General features: G+C 41.7%; 1 protein-coding gene across 1 annotated transcript in view; it reads right to left on the bottom strand.

The window, feature by feature from the left end:
• LOC113409522 (endonuclease/exonuclease/phosphatase family domain-containing protein 1-like) overlaps positions 1-23,241 on the bottom strand; it is an 87,945-nt gene that overhangs the window by 7,417 nt on the left and 57,287 nt on the right. Inside the window, exons 3-5 of the mRNA XM_026663540.2 lie at positions 7,424-7,534; positions 1,916-2,050; positions 311-443 (exon numbers count right to left, since the gene is read on the bottom strand). Coding sequence (XP_026519325.1) covers positions 311-443; positions 1,916-2,050; positions 7,424-7,534 — 379 coding nt within the window. The remainder of the gene's footprint in view (positions 1-310; positions 444-1,915; positions 2,051-7,423; positions 7,535-23,241) is intronic.

Raw genomic sequence — 23,241 nt, 5'->3', positions numbered from 1 at the left:
AATCAATGGCAAACCAGTGTCAAGTGAATCAGGCCCCATGTTAATTACTGTTAATTGTTAAGGATCAACAATGTGCCCAGCACAATAAGGTAGTCCTTGTACCAAGGAGCTTATGCCTTAAAAGTCAGACAAAAAACAGAGAAAAAACACACTGAGAAACTCATGGGATGGAAATAGCTTAGAACTTTTAAACTGGATGGTGAGAATATAAAGTTGATGTGGCTGTTTGTGGACCTTAGTTTTAGATTACAGTAGTTGTATTAGATAAGCTGACCTGTGTGCATATCCTTGGATAAAAATAATGTCTAACCTTTCAGTGTTTCTTGCAGAGTCTGTGCAAAGGCTGCTAATTTGTGGCTATCATGATTCTTCTCTGTATTCTCTCCTGCTGAGGGTGACAGGGCCAGATGAAGGTTAACCAGTGTTAGATCATTCATTCCCACCTAAAAAGGAGCAAACAACATAACAAAGAAAGGATCAGGATGGTTCACAAAGGCATAAGCTTTTCATGCGGTCACTCACACTTAGAGCACGTGTATTTAGCATTTGGGACTGGTCACCTGGATGAGGGTATGATTTATTTTTTTCTTTTCTTTTAAAAGTATAGGGCAGACATTCTGCAGCTCTAGTTGCAATATAGTTCTATCCTTTCAAGCTGGGGATGCAAGTGGCTTTTCATAAGCAATAAGCTTCTTTACTTTGTGTACCAACACAACACACGTTACTACTGAAAATACACATAATGCCAACTTTGTTCAGTTATTACACATATTAATTATCCCATATTGTGACCAGTACTAAAATGTCACAGAGACCAAACAGGGAACACAACTCCTTGATGAAAACTGTTCATTGGTCTCTCTGCCCAGCGCACATGTACTTAGCAGCTGGTACTCAGATCACCATCTGGTGTGTGTAAAAAGCAAGCAGTAGTATCCCTAAATTTCCCTAATTTTGACCTTTTTTGTACATATTAGAAATCATTTCAAATATTATCAAAGGCATCATAGTCACAAACCATGATCCCTCTGTACCCCAGTTTATTTTACGTGAAGGCAGGTGCATCAAGTTGACACTTGGTCTCCTATGTTCACACACATACAGGCACACAGGCCAGAACCCCATTTCAGACAGACAACGCTTCTAGAGTTTGACGACACTCCTAAAGGGGCGGTCCCAGTGAAAGAGCTTAGAAACTTTGTGAGGTCTCACTGGTGGAACTGACTTTACATTTCTCCACCAAGGGAAAGATTTGAGCCTGACCCGCCCCCTGCAGGCATCGGGGTAGCTCAGCCTGCAGATCTCAGGACTACTGGAGCCCCTGTGCTTCCGCATTGCTTCCCATACTCCTCCCAGAGTTTATGGCATAATTGCACTGGTCCTGTGGTCATTTCTATTGGACCTGCCCCACGCTCAAAGGGGTTCATTTAGTGAAGGTGGAACAAGATTAGCATGGATTTATATCAACATTTCCCATGGAGTTTAAAGGGGACACTGCCACATATGGAGCCCGCCCCATACCTTCCCTTCCTACCATGCATAGCCTGTGGAGTGGGAGTGGAGGTGCTCCCCCTGGGTTGATAAAGAAGTGGAGCATGGCAGAGAGTCAGCATGCCCTATTCCACACCATCGTCTATGCTGCTGAGATCTGCTGATTGTTGTTACCCCCTGTTCATGGGAGCAGAAGGGCCTTCATTCTCACCTCTTCAGTACAGAGGAATAAGGCCTGCTAATGCCTTATCACAGTCAGAGTAAGCTGCTTTGCTTATGATACAACAGGTCAATGTATTGGCCTCCATTAAAGGCCAGGCAACTTTTAGTCACTAGAAAGGAAATGTTGCTCCTTTAGATTTTCTATCTAAAACATTTTTACAGAAACATAATTAAAAAGGCAAACTCAACACGATGCCGCTACCTTGAAATGTGCAAGGTAAGGGTGAGGGTAGGCGTGTTTCCCATTGCCATTAGTGTGTGCGCTTTCCTGGGAGGAGGCATCCTTCAGTTCGATGCCAGCCGTCGTGTCCCAGAGGAAGCCAGAATATTCGACACCCTACAATTAAAAAGGGAAAAAGCTGGTAACAAAAGCTGAAACATTGTGACACCGTTCCCTTCATCATTCCACGACTCGCACACAGGGCTACAGTCAGCCCAACGCAGCCTGGAGCATGTCACTTCCCCCAGCGTCTATGGTCCAAGTTCAGTAGTATCATCAACGGTGGCGTAAGCTGTTCAGAAAACACGAGACCCATGGCAATGCGGGGCAACTTGGGCTGATTTAGCATCCAGTGGAGGCGCAGAATGAGTTTAACTTACCACACACGCCAGGCGAGGAGGAGGAGGAAGAGCAAAGCTACAAACAGTAGAACGTGAGAGTAAAACAGCTCCTCTACCCATTCACTTGAATTTATGTCCACAACACCCTAAAAAGAATGCTCCATGGCCAAATTCAGCCCAGATGCGGCAAGGCGCTTCAGCCACAACTTCCACTGACCTTAACGAAAACCGCTTACACCAAGGGCTGAATTTACACAGCTTTGCACTACTTACAGCCACTTGTACCTGTCTTCTGGCCAACTGAGGCCCATGTAACTTACAGCACTGCTACATTTAGTCAACAGTCTCTGAATTTAATAAACCTCCTCAACTATTTCACTGGTAATATGGCTGCATGCGGTATGGGCTGGTAGCAGTGTAAATGCATCCTTTCAAAGGGTATAGTACGGGCAACTCTGAGATCGGTTCCCTGGGTATTCTAGGAGACGACTCTGATTTAGATATAGTATCTCCAGGAGCTCTTGCTAGGGTCACTACTGTCTGTCTGTCTCTCTTTCTCACACACACACACCCCTCTGGCTCTACCTGACCTTTTTTAAACACCTCCTTCCAAATGAATCCTAGCTAAAGCCAGTCGTAGAAATGACTTTCCATTCCCGGCTGCAATAAAAAAGCAGCATCCACTGTGCTATATTTCCACAGGCTTTGTAAGAAGACATTAGGATTAACTAAAATTCTTTGCTAGCTCAGTTAAAGACTGCTTCAAGCTTTAAAATAGTACCACAACTATTTCAACTGGCACAAGACTACTGTTCCATAACAATAAGTAAGATGAGGAGGGAAAAAACAGCTCTCCCATGTTCTCTCCATTCCCTGGCTCCAGACTACCTCATTACACTCCCAGCCAGAAATCAATATTTGGAGGGGCTGAGAAACCAAACGCAATGGAAGGTGCCTCTGTCAAATGAAAGGGTTGGGTGGGAGCATGGGTCTCCCCATCCCACTATCCACTGTTTTGTATTATTAAACACTGTAAAGTGTTTTGGGCTGCAGTTTGTGCTAAAGATACCACACAACATATGGCTAGACTATGTTATTGTATTGTGTGTGTGCAGAATGCTCAAATCTTTATACGCTCCTGAGCCACTAAATAAGCTAAGAGATAGGATGTATGTCTTGGCATAGCTAGTGGCTCAGTAGCATAGTCAGATTTGCATCTTGATAAAGCACATCACAGCAGAAGTCAGCAGATACAATTTTTATTCCTAGTTTGGCCATAGACTTCTTCTGTGATTTGTGCAGGTCATTTAACTTCTCTGCACCTGTGAAACAGGGTTCTTAATGGTTATTAATCAATCCGTCCTCACTCAGTTAAAACTCCCATTGACTTCAGTGGGAGTTTGGCAGAAGTAAAAGCAGAGAAAAGATTTCTGAATTTGGCCCAGGAATACAGAAAGACAGTGAATATGTAATTTTTTGGAAGGGTAACGGGGGGAACTTTACACCACTTCTATATTTTGTATTCAATTGGTCTAATTTTTAAGATGCTACAATAGATCCCAATGCCACAAAGGTGATCGGCATCCCATCGTAGGGATGGGAGTCCCATCAAAGCCAATGGGACTCTGTGCAGGAGCAAGGACCCTGCTTGTAGGTCCCTTAGCAGGATGGAGGCTCTAGAACATAATTCTTAGAAATTTTAAGTTGACCTAACTAATCCACTCTGAGCTAGATTTTAATGGTTCACAACACCAGTAAAATCAGAGACCTCCTTGACTCAATCACCAACTGCAGGGAGGGATAGCTCAGTGGTTTGAGCATTGGCCTGCTAAACCCAGGGTTGTGAGTTCAATCCTTTGGGGGGCCATTTAGGGAACTGGGGTAAAAATCTGTCTGGAGATTGGTCCTGCTTTGAGCAGGGGGTTGGACTAGATGACCTCCTGAGGTCCCTTCCAATTCTATGATCCTATGTATTATTAATTATAATTATTATAGCAGTGCCCGGAGTTCAGGGTTCTATTGTGCTAGATGCACAAACAGTCAGAGGCTGGGGAGAAAGAGTAATTATTCCTTTCCCACCCCCAATCCCCATTTTACAGAAAGGGAGCTGAGGCATAGAAAGTAAGTCGCCTTCACCTGACCAAGGTCACAAAGGAAGTCTCACAGAACTGTGAAATGAACCCAGTTGTCCTGAGTCGTAGCACAGTGTATTAACAAGACCATGTTTTCTCTCAGGTGCAGCTACATGTGTTCTTAAAACAAGCAAATGAATACTTGCATAACTCTTTGGTTTCCTATTTCCCACCCATCAAATGCTGTGGTGAATCTGGCAACAGAGAGTAGAAATGGCATTTTCCAACCAAGGAATAAAAATGCCTTGAAATGAATTAGGTCATTGTGCACCCAAATACGTACTGTCACGTATTCACATTAAAACTTAAACCGTAAGGCTGTCAATTAATTGCAGTTAACTCACACGATTAATTTTTTTGAGTTAATCACGATTAATGGCAGTTTTAATTGCACTGTTAAACAATGGAATACCAATTGAAATTTATTCAATATTTTCGGATGTTGTTCTACATTTTCAAATATACTGATTTTTTTTTGGTTACATAATTGCACTCAAAAACAAAACAATGTAAAACTTTAGAGCCTACAAGTCCACTCAGTCCTACTTCATGTTCAGCCAATCGCTAAGACAAACAAGTTTATTTACATTTACAGGAGACAATGCTGCCTGCCTCTTATTTATGTCAACTGAAAGTGATAACAGGCATTCACATGGCACTTCTATAGCCAGCACTGCAAGGTATTTACATGCCAGATATGCTAAACAGTCATATGCTCCTTCATGCTTCGGCCACCATTCCAGAGGACATGCTTCTATACTGATGATGCTCATTAAAAAAATAATACGTTAATTAAATTTGTGACTGAACTCCTTGGGGGAGAATTGTATGTCTCCTGCTCTGTTTTAGCCACATTCTGCCATACATTTCATGTTATAGCAGTCTGGGATGATGACCCAGACATGTTGTTCATTTTAAGAACACTTTCACTGCAGATTTGACAAAACGCAAAGAAGGTACCAATGTGAGATTTCTAAAGATAGCTAAAGCACTCGACCCAAGGTTTAAGAATCTGAAGTGCCTTCCAAAATCTGAGTCGTATGAGGTGTGGAGCATGCTTTCAGAAGTCTTGGAAGAGCAACACTATGAAGCAGAAACTACAGACCCCAAACCACCAGAAAAGAAAATCAACCTTCTGCTGGTGGCATCTGACTCAGATGATGAAAATGAACATGTGAATCGTTATCGAACAGAACCCGTCATCAGCATGGACACGTCCTCTGGAATGGTGGTTGAAGCATGAAGGGACATATGAATCTTTACCGCATTTGGCACATAAATATCTTGCGACATTGGCTACAACAGTGCCATGCGAATGCCTGTTCTCACTTTCAGGTGACACTATAAACAAGAAGCGGCAGCATTATCTCTTGCAAATGTAAACAAGCTTGCTTGTCTGAGCAATTGGCTGAACAAGAAGTAGGATTGAGTGGACTTGTAGGCGCTAAAGTTTTACATTGTTTTGTTTTTGAGTGCAGTTATGTAACCAAAAAAATAAATAAATCTATATTTGTAAGTTGCACTTTCATCGTAGAGATTGCACTACAGTACTTGTATGAGGTGATTTGAAAAATACAATTTCTTTGGTTTTTTACAGTGCAAATATTTGTAATAAAAATAAATGTAAAGTGAGCACTGTACACTTTGTATTCTGTGTTATAGTCAATATATTTGAAACTGTAGAAAACATCAAAAAATATTTAAATAAATGGTATCCTATTATTGTTTAACAGCACGATTAATCACGATTAATTTTGTAATCGCTTGACAGCCCTATTAAAAAACATTCAAATCATCAACGTGTTTCCAGTGATTGCTAGAATACATTTCTTATGATGCTTATGTGGCTTTTCGATTAGTCCCAGTAGCTGTGTCTAATTTGTAAAGGAAATGCTTTTTTTCCCCTTTAGCTTCCACTTCAAAACCATGACAGCACCCAACAACTGTCACAACAAGACATGAACAAACTTGAATAGTAACATGATTCATATGTGGAGGAGAAAAATTAAGCTGTGGGTTCTTTTTACAGTACTGTGATGAGGTTTTTAATGGGATACAACCGTTGCCATCTGTTTCATAAAAACAATACCCAGAATAGACTGAAAATAATCCCCTTGTACAACCACAAACAATTCATTTCCTTCCATGGGGACATGTCTCATCTTCATGACATGATGGGTGCAGAACTATACAATTATAAGTGTCATGCAAATTACCATATTTAATAACAGACCAGATCCTGGCATGCTGAAGAGTACTTTACTCCTCAGGTAGTCTCGCTGGAATAAATGAGACAGCTACTCAAAGAGCTGGCAGAATCTAGCTCAGTGTAAATATATTTTGTATATTGTCAACAGCGGTAGGTGCCAATAAATAACTGTTATTACATTACAGGATAAATACTTTGCTGCAATATACACTCTAAATATAGGAAGTGCTGCAGTAAAAGTAACACTGCAGTACTGTGTTTATTTTTTAACAGTGCCCACAGTGTAATTTAAATATATGCAAGGTACAGTTTATGGAACATAGAACGTAAGCTACTTTTCCAGATGACAAAAGAGCACTGCACAGATTCCCTGTGAGGTCTTAATTTGCAAACTAAGAAAACTGGACACATTGCCAACTTCCAGCCAACATTTTATCATGGAACAAGGTTAGCTAACTAGCAGAAAAGTACTTGGGAAGTACTTCAGTATTTCAGCAGGCAGAATGCAAGACTATCTTCTTATCCTATTGTGTGGTCTTAGCCACACACTCTTCTTTTTTAAATATATATTTTTTCCTTGATTCCTGGCTACACAGAAAGAAAAACCACTCTTTGAAAAAAATCAACAACAAAAGTAAAGTCAAATACCACAAGAAGAGTCAGCTCAAAATAGAAGAGAATTGCAAACCTTGCCCCCCCATCTCCTCCGCAAAAAAATTGCAGAATGCTCTGGCCCAAATTAAAAATATGTCCTTGGCTTGCGCAAAATAAAATGAAGTAAAAGGTCAAGCTTTAGGGATTAATGTACCTTATGTAGCTCGCCTGAAGGTTTCTCGGAAACAACACCCTTCCAGCATCCTCTAGGGCCCTTCCATTTGCGGATGTTTGGCAGAGTCGGCTGGTTCAACTCCATACAAAACTGCAAAGGAAAAGAAAAGGCTTTGTAGAGAGTTTTTTTCCCTCAAACAAGAGTAAAGCAGCCTTGTAAAGCAGTATTAATAATAGACATAGTGGAGATGACAAATAATAACCTCTAGTGAAATATTAAACACACGCCACCTACGGATGTGGGGCCAGCTCCTCAGCTGGTGTAAAACGACACATCTCCCTTGACTTAAATGGAGTGATGTCAATTTATACCAGCGCTGGATTTGGCCCCTGGGTTTTGATACAGCAACAGCTTGAACAAGCCGTGGAAAGGAAGGCTTGTGAACATAGAGAGAACAAGTGCACGTCACTAGCACATAGAAACTCTGAAATGTTAACCTCTGCGACAGTTTGCATAAAAGGAACACCAAGCCAAATTCTGCACTAACTTCCACTCACTTTGACATTTTCAGAACTTTGCAGATGCTATAATTATAATTTCTTATTTAAAACATTTGACCCTCAAGTTAACTTATTCAAAGCACCGGTCCTTTTAGTGTAACTATAAGGAGTTAGAATATTTGAAAGTCTCTAATCATCATTCTCAGTAAAAAGTAATAGCCAAGCTTGTTATATTTGACAAGAATTCCTTTTCTGCCTGCTTCCAATGATTATAACTCTATCTAGGCCATAATCACAGGGCCAGATCCATGTCCTATTCCAGCCCCTCTGCATTCTTCTGGTGTATTGTTCTGCAAAAACACCAATGTTTCCCTTGAGAAAAGAGTTCTCTTTGGGTGAAATCTTGCATCCTGAATGTCACACCAAAACAAAGAGCTAAGTTAAAAGCAACAAAGAGCTCCAATCCTGCAAACTGAGCAATGCAGACAGACAACGTTGGCCATGCAGAGTTTTACCAGCTTCAATGGACTTCTGTGGGGGAGTACAGGTCACTTGCATGGAATTCAGGGCTGGGTTGGGGCTGTGGTTTGGAATAACAACACTGAGGCTGAATATCTTCCCAACTTACTATTTTCTGACGTTCTCACACCTATTTATTTTTCTTTTTTTTAAAATAAGGTCAGAACCTGCAGATTTGATGGATTGCCTTGTATATAATTTAGGCACATTTGACACTCAAGCTTTTAGTGTCTATGCCCCAGGACTATGCAATCCAACAACCTTTTTATATGCAGAAGGCTGAGTCAGTTTTAGTTTCTAAATCAAGAGTTGAAGTGTTTGATATATCTTTGTAATTGTGCTGAAATGTAAAGAGCTCTAGGGCTTTTCATGAAAAGGTGCTGTATAAATGTATTATGTTATTAGCGTTACTTTATTATAACTTGAAGCAGCACTACCCTAATCACACTTGTGCTACACACTACACTACACGCTTGTGCTAATCAATGAAACAATAAAGTATATGCAGTGCCTAACAAAATGGGGCCCCATTCTTGGTTGGTCCCTAAGAACTACCATAATAAACACAATTAAATACAACAATAAATAAGCATTCATGGTGTAACTCCATTGGGTTTGCACCAAGGATGAATTTGTCTAAATGAGTTTTTAAATATTTTAATACACCTCTACCCGATATAACATGAATTCGGATATAACGCGGTAAAGCAGTGCTCGGGGGGGGGGAGGGGCTGCGCACTCCGGCGGATCAAAGCAAGTTCGATATAACGCAATAAGATTTTTTGGCTCCCGAGGACAGCGTTATATCGGGGTAGAGGTGTAATTTAAATCATAAAACAAAAACACTGTTGGAGATAAGAGTTCTATTATAAACCTAAACAAGGAATTCACCTATCTTTATGCTGCAAGGGTCTGGAACAGCAGGTCAGAATCTGACAATATGAAATAAAAAATAAAATATCCATTATAGAAAAGAGCAACTGTATTCCACTCGTACGAAGATTTTGGTTCCAGCAAATTGATCTGACAAGGCTATGATTTAATTGTGCTCAAACAAAGTGGATGGAGCAAAAGATCACACAGTTCTTCCTCAAAAGGACCAATACATTTGGGATGTAATCAGAGGGATTTGACAACTTGCTCTGAATCAGCTGATCTTGACTTGTGCCCCTTTTCCAGTGGAGAAGGCACACAAACTTTGAAATTCTCTCAGCTTGCTTGCTTTAGGTCATCTTTGTGCTCAAGTGAGAAGGGCATTTCTCAATTCACGCTGTCCTGCCCACAAAATCCAATATCAAAGTACATTAGGCTTCACTTTTTACAATACAAATATACAGATAAGTGCTTGGTCTACATGAAAAAAACCCGCATCCCTTATTCATTCTCTAATTTAAATTAGATCTGTGATAAATCCATTTTTAGAGTCCTTTAGATGGGCAAGAAACATTAATACAAAACTCTTGATCAAAAGGATGCCTTGGGCTTTGCAAAACCCTCATAAAAATAAATTCCTTATAACGAGAGCAATAGAACAGAATTTGTTTTCTTTCTTTAGCACCTTTCAGAATCCAGATTTCCCAAAGCTTGTAGTAAACCAGGTTTATTAAGTTTGGAAGGGAAGTCAAGGAGTTCAGCAATGGTATACGCCATCCACCACACAATACTAGGATGTGTTTTATTTTCTGAACCCATGGATGCATATTGAGCATAACCTTGAATGTACCCAATAATAGCGATTGTACAACTATCCTTGGCAGTTTGCTCCTTTGCAAGTTTTCCTAATATTTAACCTAACCTGTCATTACTGAGGATGCAAATCATCAATTTTTGTTCCCGTTGACCAACAAGAATAACCGATCCGTATAAAGAGCTAACAGTGACAACGCGGTAATTCAGGTTTCAGAGTAGCAGCCGTGTTAGTCTGTATCCGCAAAAAGAACAGGAGTACTTGTGGCACCTTAGAGACTAACAAATTTATTAGAGCATAAGCTTTCGTGGGCTACAGCCCACTTCTTCGGATGCATATAGAGTGGAACATATATTGAGGAGATATATATACACACATACAGAGAGCATGAACAGGTGGGAGTTGTCTTACCAACTCTGAGAGGCCAATTAAGTAAGAGAAAAAAACTTTTGAAGTGATAATCAAGATAGCTCAGTTAAAAAGTGTTCTCCCACTGGTTTTTGAGTATTATGATTCCTGATGTTAGATTTGTGTCCATTAATTCTTTTGCGTAGAGACTGTCCGGTTTGGCCAATGTACATGGCAGAGGGGCATTGCTGGCACATGATGGCATATATCACATTGGTAGATGTGCAGGTGAACGAGCCCCTCAGGCATATATCACATCTACCAATTAATGGACACAAATCTGACATCAGGAATCATAATACTCAAAAACCAGTGGGAGAACACTTTAACCTGTCTGGCCATTCAATGACAGGCCTGCGGGTGGCTATCTTACAACAGAAAAACTTCAAAAACAGACTCCAACGAGAGACTGCTGAGCTGGAATTGATATGCAAACTAGATACAATCAACTCAGGATTGAATAAGGACTGGGAATGGCTGAGCCATTACAAACACTGAATCTATCTCCCCTTGTAAGTATTCTCACACTTCTTATCAAACTGTCTGTACTGAGCTATCTTGATTATCACTTCAAAAGTTTTTTTCTCTTACTTAATTGGCCTCTCAGAGTTGGTAAGACAACTCCCATCTGTTCATGCTCTCTGTATGTGTGTATATATATCTCCTCAATATATGTTCCACTCTATATGCATCCGAAGAAGTGGGCTGTAGCCCACGAAAGCTTATGCTCTAATAAATTTGTTAGTCTCTAAGGTGCCACAAGTACTCCTGTTCTTAACGCGGTAATTGTGTTTATTAATACAGCACAGTTATGCAAGCTTTGGTGACTCATAAACAGACCTCAGAACCTGTCTCACAGGATGCCAGGGTTAACTTCCATTCTTACCAGAAACAGACAGAGAGGGACTTCGGTTTATCTTCTCCAAAGATAAATCTCTAATGCCATACAACCTGCCTAAAATTGCTCTGCAGTATCAGCACTGGGAACGAGTCTGAGCCCAGCGCTTGTTTGAGGCAAAGAAAGACCTTTTGTCTCAGAAAAGAGTGTGCTACCCAAGATAAACCAAGCCATATGGGAACCACAAATGACCCAAGAAAACAAAGCTTGGGGTTTTTATAAAGTAGTGTGCGGATAGGTTATTTGTTGTTAGCACGTGCTTCCACTTTGGAAGGATCCTTAAATTTCAGACACAAAAGCATAACACAGGCGGAAAAGGAGAAAAAAAAATATCTCAAGAGACTTCTGCTGCAAGCCTATTAACACAGCACAACACAATTCCATGTCGTAATCAGTGTGAACTTTAAAAAGGTGCTCAAAGCAATTAGCTGTCCAGTTTGTTAAATTCCCATAGAGGCTTTTGAACCAAAGGGCACTACAGTAAATGTAAACAGCAACATACTTTACTAAAGCAATGCTGACCTTGCTTTCACTTAAAAAAAAAAAAAAAAAGGAGTGAGAGAATGGTAGGGAATAAATATTCTTTTTTTAAAATGCCTTTGCATATGCATTTTTCTATAGATTTTTTTAAAAGTTGCTTGATGGATAATAATTTTAATAGTTTTTTTTTGGGGGGGGGGAGGAAAGCAGGGCAGTGAGGGGGAAATAGGTGGCCAATCCCTAGAGATGTGTTCTCTTAAGTATAGAGATAATTGTTAAATGGTATCAAATCAATACATTTAGAAGGAGGGGCACAGGAAATACATATTAAACCTATATCATCAATTGCCAGTGATTTCAGATATTTTAAGAACAACAACATTAGCAGAGGGGGGTTGAGAGATGTGGGGAGAGACATTAAAGTCCATGAAGTCCAAGGGCTGTGAAGGCTTGTTTTGGTTGTGGTATCTGAAAAGGAGAGCTTGACCAATCAATGAAATGTTTTACCATGTTAGGCAGGGGCATAAGATGTGCTATGCACAAACAAACCATCAAATTCGATATCCTGCCTCCTGCAGCAGCCAGTACTGTGCTGCATGCTTCAGAGGAAGGTAAACAAGAGAGACCTAAAATATGCTTTGTTAATTGTGCAATTCTGTCTACAGAAAATAATTCTCTTCCTGATGCTTCTGGCAATCAGCTTCCACTCTGAAACACGAGATTTTTATTTCATATAGGCTTAAAGATTTAGAAGATACAACAAAAAGGAAGGATGAACATAGTTTCATAAGGTCACCCAGAGATAACTCTCTCCTAATCCAGTCTCTAATTTATCCTTCCCCGTGTTTCTTCCTCCATTTCCCCTTCCCTGCCTCTCCTTCTGTTGCTACATTTCCTGTTGCCCCTGGAGCCACTATCAAATTTAACTTGATAGTGGCTCCAGCTTAAACTTTGTGTTCAAGTCCTATTCGCTTCTCAACTGTTCTCATTCAGGAGTGGAGTTTAAATCTGCTCCCAACAAGAATACCTAATCAGAGCAAGACACCTGTAGTTCTCATCTGAGCTACCTTGGAGTCCAAGAAAAAAGAATGATGTGAAGGATACAGCTAGGGCTAGTGTTCCACAACTGAGCATATGACCTAGACAACTGGGAGGAGAGAAGGTGGTTTAAGGTTCTCCCTTTCTTGAATATATTTTTTCACACTTTCAGTTATGAGTGTCCTGATTTGTCATTGATTCTCCAGGGGAATAGAACATGAGGCTGGTAGAAAACTTTTGTGATGAGGAGAAAAGGGTTTTCTATTGCTTTTCTGTCCAACTGGTCGGCTAGATAAATGGCCAAACATGGGCCTCAGTGATTCTCCATTGTCCTGTACCTTGTGCAGTCATTTGCACTAGTGCAAAGTAAGTATAAAGTGGATGTAAAATCAGAACTGACCATTCCCTTATGCAGACTGATAGCATTTTACATCCATTTTGCCTAGGCACAAGACACTGTACAAGATGCGGGCACAGAAGCATCACACCTTTTAATGTCATCTTGCTTATTCTACAACCAAACCATACACCTGCTAGATGAAAGAAATGGGCCTCATGGCTAAAGCACTAATGGGGCAACACATCTAGATGAAATTTCTCTCTGACATAGTGGAACCTGGGCAAGTTACTTTCTCCCTATCCATATCAATTTCCCCTCTTCTACAATGGGATTAATACCACAGTGTTTGAGTGGATAAATACATTAGTGTTTGGGAGGTACTCACATACTGCATTGTTGGGAACCATACAAACATGTGTTTTGTAGATGGCTACTCAATTAGTCCTTTTCAGGGAGACTTTATTAACAGTCATTTAATGGTTTTTCACTCATTTAAATATTGATATTGCATAAAGGATGATAAAACTTGGAGACATTCTTTGGGCCTGATGAACAACTAATTATTAGCTATTTACAAAAGAGAGCAGAAAACCGCATGAAATCAGTTTCCAATCACAGACACATGAATGGGTATGTTTTGGAAAAAAGCTTTCTACCTTTCACTCTTGATTTAGTTGTATAACGAGATTAAAGCGAGATACCAACAGCCTTGTGGGTTATAGGAGCTGAGAATTATACAAGTTCAGAGAAAAATGCAAGAATGAAAGGAAGTTTAAAGAACAAATACGATGAAAGCGAGACCACCACCAAAACCAAACCAAACCCTTATGTGAACTTTGACTCTGCCTCATTTTGCCTTTCTACCTGTTTTGCCATGTCAGTTTGACCCTCCTATTCTCTGCTCTTCAGTTTGAATTGGGTCTGTAGCTTTGGATAGGCTTCCTATGTCGGCTTCTTTATTTCTTTCTTCTAATACTAGTATTAAATAACTAATAATACTTAGCCCTTAAATGGCTCTTTTCATCTTCAAAGTAATTCATAAACATTGACTAATTCATGCACCAAAGAACCCTTTTACAGACTGTGGAACTGAGACAGAGCAGTTCAGCACTAGACGTTCAGCTGGACCTTTAACCAGTCTTGTCTTTCCAGATTTTCTGAATTTCCAGATTTCACCCACTCCACACACCCATCCTCACTTTGCATCTATGAATACCTGCGAGTGCACTTTAACAACTGTGACCACAGAAGTGTTAAGAATTTGCATCTGCAAAACCCACTTGTCCTGGATGCAAATTGTAACATTAGCATGTACACAGCTATTTGAATTGTTCAAGTGAGCATGCATGTGTTTGGGGAGAAGTGGAAGCCAGGGCCTAAAATCAGGTCCTGAGGCGCAGGTCCACAAAGGTACATAAGCGCCTCACCCCCAGACCAAGACGCACTCTGAGTCACACAATTCCCACTTGGATGTTGCCTAACCCTGTGAGTCCCTAAACTCACTTGGGACCTAGGTTTTTACAGTAACAGTTCTCCAGGTGCCTAAGTTTCTGGGCATGTGTACTGCTACCTCCCTCTAGGTGTCCAGAAGCATATCTCCTGCCTAAGCCCCCAGGTGATCCATGAACCAGGGGAAAAATAGGTGTTTGGCTGCCTTTCTTGCCCACAGGTGCAAGTAGGTGAGCTCAGAGGCAGCCTACCAGATTGGGTCTCATTCAAAATCTGGCAGGAGGAGGAGGAGGTGATGGCATCCACCTTAAAATTTTTAATCCAGTGGCTAGAGTGCTCACCTGGGATGTGGGAGACCTAGGTTCAATTCCCCGCTCTGTCTAGTGGGGAGTAAGGATTTGAATAGGGGTCTCCTACCTCTCAGGAGAGTGCCCCAACCACTGAACTATGAGATGTTCTTACATGGGGCTCCCTCAGTCTCTCCCTGCTGAAGCTGCTCCACTGTGGATAAATAATGAAAGAATCACTGGAGTTGGGGGACTGGACCCTGGGACTCCCATCTTCCAGGTGGGTGCCTTCACCACTGACTGCAGTGTCAGTCTTACTCTCTTTCTCTCTGGCCCAATGACTCTCATCATCTACCCAGAGTGGAACAGCTTCAAGAGCAGAGATTGAGGGAGCCCCCAGCAGAACATTCCAGAGTTTGGTGGCTTGAGCGCTCTCCTGAGAGATGAGAAACCCTCTGCTCAAATCCTTTCTCCCTGCCAGAGGAGGGAAAAATTGAACATGGCTCTCTCCCATCCCAAGTGAGTGCTCTAACCTCTAGGACAAATGTTATAAGGTCAGCACCTCTGGCCATTTGGTGTGGTGTTAGGCAGATGCCTAACTCATTCTCACAAAAAATAACTTATGCACCTCAGCCACCGGACTGCAGGTGCGGGGTTCCCATCTGCGGATTGCTAACGGAGACAGGCGATTATCTCTGTGAGAAGGGTGGGGCTTAAGACACAACCCTCTCGTTGGCATCTCCCACTGGCTAGCTTAGGCAGCTCCCCACAGAGTGTGCCGGCTTTTGTGGATCACGTTCTTAGGCATCTCTCTCTCCCTTTTCATTGTATTTGGAGTCTAAGGAACTAACTTAAGCTCTGTGGATCGCAGTGTTGTTCCAGAGATTTTCTAGGTGCTGAGCACTGGTTAAAATGAACAGATTAGAATGTGAAGCACTCTTGCAGCTGCGGCGATACTCATTTATGGTGCTTGCATGATTTCTAAAATCACTGTGTTCACTGATGAAGCAACATATAGTACACCTTTGTTATTTTACTGTACAATCCTTATTTACTGTACAGTAGCCTATTTCCACTTATGAACTGAAAGTACTTGTCCCTGATCAGCTTATGTAAAGATCTGGGTTTTTTAAATCCCAAATTATTTGCTTTTCTTCCTTCAGCTGATGTTTTGGAAAACCAAATAGTGAGTTTTAATTGGTATGGGAACACAGAGCAAAAACTCACCACAATTACTTACCAGAAGCCTCCTTTGTAATATCTGACAGGAAATTACACATTTTATCTTTGAAGATTTGATTAAAAAAAGATTACAGTCTACAAAAAATAGTTCTGTGCCTGTCCTTTAAACACAGAAGTCTTGGGATAACAGTTCAGACCTTTCATTTGTGTTTTCCTAGCTTCATTCTAAACAAAATTATTATTTATGTAAAGAAAATCTTCTTATAGATCTTAAAAAAAAAAAGACAGAGAAGTGTATCGTCTTTGGTGCAGGACAGTGATATGCAGCAATGAAGAGAAAACACAATACAATCATGCCCTGTAAGCATTGTGTGCCAGTCCCAAAGGAACTACAGAACTATCAACTATCTGCTGTCAAAATGGACTGGATAGTATTTCTCAACCAGTTTGTGATTTGGTGCAAATTCTCCTCTCCTGTGTGCATGCTGGAGATCTACACTGCTGTTCTGCTCCCTGATGGGAGAGCCACATATATACACGCACAGGGAGAATATGAGAATTAGCTTGATGCTGTACCCACTGAAATCCATGGTGAAGCTCCCATTGATTTAAATTATGCAGGATGAAGCCCAATATGAGGAGCAGAGCCTGCTGTATGATGAGGAAAGAGGTCTGAACAAATTCCTTTAGAATTCAAGGGTTGGGCAGTAATCAGCTGCAAAAGGACAACAATGTAAGATTACTGCCAGAGTGAAGCCATCCATCTACCACGGTTGTTGGGGAGCTGCAGTAAAAGGTTCCTCTCCCCAGCAGAAAATCACAGAGAATTCTGGAGTTTTAATAGGAGGTGTGGGAGAAAAGGAAAGGCATGGTTGTCATACATATTTACATGCTCTTATTTATACTATTGCCAACCCCAAGCATTCAAAAAACATGAATCACGCCCCTCTTCCCCCCCAAGTCATGAGCAAAATGTGTTGTTTTATGTGCTGCCTTCTGCTTTAGGGGACTTTAGGGCTCACTTTTTCAAGCTTTCTTCTACAACCATGAGGGCTAGAAGCTTACTTTCCTTTTTTTTTTTTTTTTTAAATGAAAGCTAAGATACCCATGTAATCACATGACTCCAGAAGCTGGAACTATAAGAAAAAAACACCTAATAAAACTCATGATAAAAATGGCTTCACTGTTCATAATTTCATATATGTTTCCAATAAATGCAGACAATTTTGTTGGCTCATAGAGGCTTTGAAGGTTAGCTACTAAATATTGCAAGTCATTTTTAAAGTACTTTCAAATAAATCAATGTTTTGATCTGATTTATGCATAAAAGAATCAGCATAATCATAAATATTATTACTTAAATATCTAGATACAGCAGAAAAAAGATCACAATGAGATCTTTTCATCAAAGAGTTCTTATAAGAAATGAATCCTTGAACTCAGTCACCTTTTCCACATAGTTACAAAACAGTCCACTCATTTACTTGGCTTTAGCAAGAACATGATGACTTCAAAATTAAATAGTTTGTCGTTTCTGGAAAGGGAGGGAAAGTTTAATCTGCTATCGTTTTAGCCTTCAGAGAAACTATAGTACAATATCGCTCTTTGTATTTCTTTGTACACATTCTTCCAGAGAATACGTGAATGCTTGGGGGATCCTATTAGCGATATTGTTAGAGCAATAAAACCACATCAGAATATTCAGAAAACTTATTACAAATGTGCCAACCTGGACATAGCTTCAAATATAAAGAAATTCAAACCTACTACAAAGCAAAATATGTTTAGCAAAGGTATATGTACACTCCATTTCCCACTATTATTCTGAAACTGCTCAATGAAACCATGTGGTATGCAATAGATGTTAAAGGGAACTTAATGTTCAGGGATATTCCTTTGAGGCTTGTTCCTACAATGTGATGAGCAACTGAAGTCAATGGGAGTGGAAGACACTCACCCTCTCAAGCTTGTGCACTTATAGCTTGCTCCTGCTGCCACTGAAAAGAATTGCAAAACTCCCATTTACTTCAATGGAGCAGGATCAAGACCTTAATGCTAGATTCTGATACCCTTACTCACCTCCAGTAGTACTTTAATCATCGAGGAATCAATAGGACTACTCAAGGTCAGTCAGATTATCAGAATCTGGGCCCTAAATTTACAAGCCAAATGGAGAAATTCCCTCTGAAGTACAAAATAAAAAGAGAAGAACTAATTTCCTGTTCAATGGTGAGAGAAAAATAATAAAGCTATATCGATTTGCCATGATCTGGTCTCCCCTGAATCTATTTACCTTCCCATTGCCATGAGCACTGCGCTGAGCAAGCCGAAAGGAAAAAGGAGCTGTAAAAAGAAACTTATCTGAAGAAAGATTTTTTAAAATTGTACGGACATGTTTCCAGGGCTGGGATAAAATAATACTGCCACATAAAATGTGACAGTAATAAAGACAGAAGAAAAAAGCTTAGAGGGAAGCGGGAAACCATTTTGATCTGATTTTAGCAATTTCAGGAAAGTTGCTCTAAAACGGAAAAATATACAAATAAACAGTTTTCTCCCACATCACAAATGTTTACCCTTTTCTGCATTCCTCCATAGATTTCTCATTTTACAATACATTGTGTTATACTTCATAATGTCATGGAAACAGATTTCATCATATTTCATTATTTCTTTTGGGGTTCTTATGATCAGGAGAATATATTCTAATCTACTAGCTTCAAAAGACTTCACTATAGATCAAGAAAACCAGTTTCCTCACAAATTTCATACAGTATTATTATCCCCTCCTTTCTGATTATATATATTTTTCACATCTTTAATCCTCAGGCAGAGTCCTGATGTGACAATGATTCTTTGCTGGAACAGAAGACAGTTGCTAGTACATTTTTATGAGGAGGAAAAGAAAAGGGCAGGGTTTTCGGTCTTCTCCCTCTGTTGCCCTCCCCCTAATGATTACATTTAAGAACCGACCTTCTGTACTTTAATCGCACAAAATGCTGTTTGAACAGTCCTTGGTCACTGGCTCCCCATACAGAGTGAATGCATTACTAATCCATTTAGACAGCTAAAAGCTGATTTAGCTTGATATTATGCTGCTCCTGCTGCTATGTAAATTAAAAAAACAACAACTGACTATCTAAAACTAGGCTTAGAGCTATTGGCCTTCACCTCTTTTGCCACTATCTTGTCCAATAAGGTCAGCCAAAAAGGACAGAATAAGGGCTCCATATACTATTTCTACCACCTCTGAAGAAAAACTATACGGTCAGCAGCAAGTGTATCTCCACTGTTTCTTGTTCTTCCTTGACCTGGAATTTTGTGGGCTTATTTTACCTGTGGCACGCTTAGCTCAAATCCAGACTACATTCACAATAGGCTTCGTCATGCACTTAGCACAAACGTCAGAGAAAGGTGTGGCATGGAGCTGCACCACTCGATGGGGAGCACCCAAACGCACAGTGCCTCTTGGACCATCCCATCTGCGCTGTGGGTACGGTGACCAGATGTCCCGATTTTATAGGGACAGTCCCGATATTTGGGCCTTTTTCTTATATAGGCTCCTATTACCCCCTACCCCCGTCCCGATTTTTCACACTTGCTATCTGGTCACCCTAGCTGTGGGAGAGGGTAAATTTGCAACAGCTTTTTAAAGGGAGCAATTATAATTGAATGTCAGGGGACTGTCAGTCACTTTACCTGAACTGCCCATACTAGCTTATCCGCCTACATCCCTGCAATGGAGCACAGAGATGCCAACACATGATGTACAGCATTGCTTCCCCCTGTTGCTAACTACATACCATCTGTTCTCAGGGGAGGTGAAAGAGATAACCACTCCCACTGAGAAGCCCTGAAAGACATGAGGCAGCAACTCTGAATTCTGGGCTGGCCAGGCCCCATAAAGTCTCCTGGTAGAAGCAGGTTCCCAGGTAGCTTTAAAGCACCCTGCACCCTGAATAGGAAGGGAAGGGAAAAGATATGGCAGTGGGAGAAATGGTGGAGGAAGGACAGAAGAGTAAGAGGATGCGCTGTGATCCTGTCAGCATTCCAAAGTGGTGCTGGTGATTCAAAAGACAGAATTCTCGCTTCTGTATGAGTATTGGACCAATGATTCATGGAACTAAGGGCCCGCAAAGGTGCCAATTCTGAATGCAAGAGTAGCGTTGCTGTGAATCTGTGCCCTGGTCAAATTACCAAGAACATAAGAGTGGCCATACTGGGTCAGACCAAAGGTCCATCCAGCCCAGTGGCCAATGCCAGGTGCCACAGAGGGAATGAACAGAACAGGGAATCATCAAGTGATCCATCCCCTGTCACCCATTCCAGCTTCTAGCAAACAGAGGCTAGGGACACCATCCCTGCCCATCCTGGCTAATACCCACTGATGGTCATATCCTCCAGGAAATTTTTCTAGTTCTTTTTTGAACCCTGTTAAGTCTTGGCCTTCACAACATCCTCTGGCAAAGAGTTAAACAGACTGACTGTGCATTGTGTGAAAAAATACTTCTTTTCGTTTGTTTTAAACCTGCTGCCTATTAATTTAATTTGATAGCCCCTAGTTCTTGTGTTATGAGAAGGAGAAAATGTGACTAGCTCCATTCTAAGTCCCCACTGTACATTTGCCCAGTCATTTCAATTTGACAAATTATTATTCATTTTGGCCCAGACCCTTAGAGGTATTTAGGCTCCTAATTCAATGAGAGCTAACAACATAAACACCTTTGTGGATCTGGGCTTTCACGCTATCAGACAGATGCTATGTTTCACCCAAGGGGTGGTTGCATTACTATGGTAGGTGAAGTCTAATAAAAAGTTTGCCTTTTAGTTTAAGTATGTAAAATACTTTGATCCTACAAGATGAAAAGATAAAATAGTGGAAATGGAAATTGATTATCTTCAAAGCGTTTCATGACCTGGGCCCGGGATATCTAAAATATTGTCTAAAGCTCTGAGATGAAGATCATGGTTGACAACTATGCTCCTCTGGCACAATGGAATTCTCAACCATAAGAGTAAAACTTGTCTGTGCATGAGACAGAACCTTCTCTGGGGCTGGTCCAAGACTGTGGAATATTCTCCGAAGAACTGAGGACCATCACAAACCTCAATTTCTGCTCCAAGTGCAAGGCAGATTTCTTCTCTAATATACATAGCAATAAGTATATTTATATAAAAATAAGACAAGCTAACAAACTAAATCAGGGGTAGGCAAACCTTTTGGTCCGAAGGCCATATCTGGGTGGGGAAATTGTATGCAGGGCCATGAATGTAGGGCTGGGGCAGGGAGTTGAGGGGGTGTGGGAGGGGATGCGGTGTGCAGGAAGGGGCTCAGGGCAAGGGGTTGGGGTGCAGGAGGGGTGTGGGTGCAGGAGGGAGTTCATGGAAGGGGGTCGGGGTGCAGGAGGTGTGTGGGGTGCAGTAGGGAGCTCAGGGCAGGGGGTTGGGGTGCAGGAGGGGATGCGGAGTGCCTACCTCGAGCAGCTCCGGGGTGGCAGCAGTGCGCAGTGGGGCTAAAGCAGGCTCCCTGCCTGCCCTGTTCCCGCGCCGCTCCTGGAAGTAGCCAGCATGTCTGGCAGTGGCTCTTGGTGGTGGGGTGGGACAGGCGGCTCCACCACACGCTGCCCTCCCCTTGGGTACCATCCCTGAAGCTCCCATTGGCCGCAGTTCCCCGTTCCCGGCCAATGGGAACTGCAGGGGGGTGGTGCCTGCAGGCAAGGGCAGCGCACAGAGTCCTCTGCACCCCGCTCCCCCAGGGGCCACAGGGACATGGTGCCGGCTGCTTCTGGGAGCAGCGCGGGGCCAGGGCAGGCAGGGAGCCTGCCTTAGCCCCACTGCGCCATGGGCCTGGCAATCCCGCAGGCCAGATTGAAAGCCCTGATGGGCCGTATCCAGCCCATGGGCCGTAGTTTGCCCTCCCCTGAACTAAATCCACCCACACAACCAAAACACTGCACTCTACCAAATTATTTAATCCACTGCACATCTAGGGAGAGGATGAGAGGAAAAAACAAGACATGACAGATGTATAGTCACATTGCTTAATGCACTACTGGAAGGCGCTCAGATATTATGGTGATGAGCATGGTATAAGGACCTATAGAGAAGGGCAGGAAGAGGAGAACAAGGTGAGAACAAGAAAGCAAGTACAATAATTCCAGTAGGACCAGGGTACTACTCTAGTCCTGCAGTGCATGCTCCTCATTTCTGCTATGGTCAGTCAGCTGTAGCCTCCATGGTGCTGGTGAACAGACCCTAAATTACGTATTAGCAGGTAAGGAGTTAGATTGCCACCTGCTTTAAGGATGAATTTAGAAAGCAACAATATGATGGGAAGGGGAAAGGACTGGACCCAGATCCCCTCCACTCCGCCAAAACACTGCAGTAAACAACCCACCATCACCACCCACTCTGACAGGTTTCCCTGGCCTTTCAGTTTTAAAGTGTTGTAATCCTACATGTCTCACAAAAACACTACCCCACTCTGAACGGGAGCTACTCTCTGCTCTTGTGAATCCAAATACGAGTATGCGAGCTGAGAAGAGCTTTGTGTGGATGCTTGTAAGGCATCTGCCTGCTTCCACACAGTGCTAAAAGGAGCATCAAATTCACTCAATTTAAAAAAAAATATATCAGGAAGTTTAAGCACTGTACCCACTCAGACAGGATAAAACAACCCACTTCTTCTTTCCCTCTGCCCAGTCTGATCTTAAGCAAGAAGCATTTTAGTTTTGTGTTTCCATTCCTTAACATTCCTTTGTGCATCTTCTGCCCTTCAACCTTATGTAGGGGTAATACTGAGGCTGCCTATTCTCTCCTTGCCCGTTCCATCTCCTTCAGCAAGAGATGTTCACAAAACAAACCTATAGATAAGTCGAATTTGGGCAGGGTGAGCCTTTGACAATTGCTTCTGGCAAACAGAACTTGGCAACAAGTTTTATCCAAAGCAAACTCTTTCTCAGTACAAAGGCTGGCAAGACCGCTGAAGTATGGCGCCATTCAGAAATGCCTTCAGCATTCTCCAGCACTTTGGATTTACACTTCTCTCCTGCACTGGCTCACTGCTCTT

The sequence above is a fragment of the Terrapene carolina genome, unplaced genomic scaffold (genome assembly GCF_002925995.2).
Source record: "Terrapene carolina triunguis isolate 2854851 unplaced genomic scaffold, T_m_triunguis-2.0 Scaffold33723, whole genome shotgun sequence".
Taxonomy (NCBI): domain Eukaryota; kingdom Metazoa; phylum Chordata; order Testudines; family Emydidae; genus Terrapene; species Terrapene triunguis.
The sequence above is the reverse complement of the archived record's forward strand: the minus strand, read 5'-3'. Positions and strand labels throughout refer to the sequence as shown.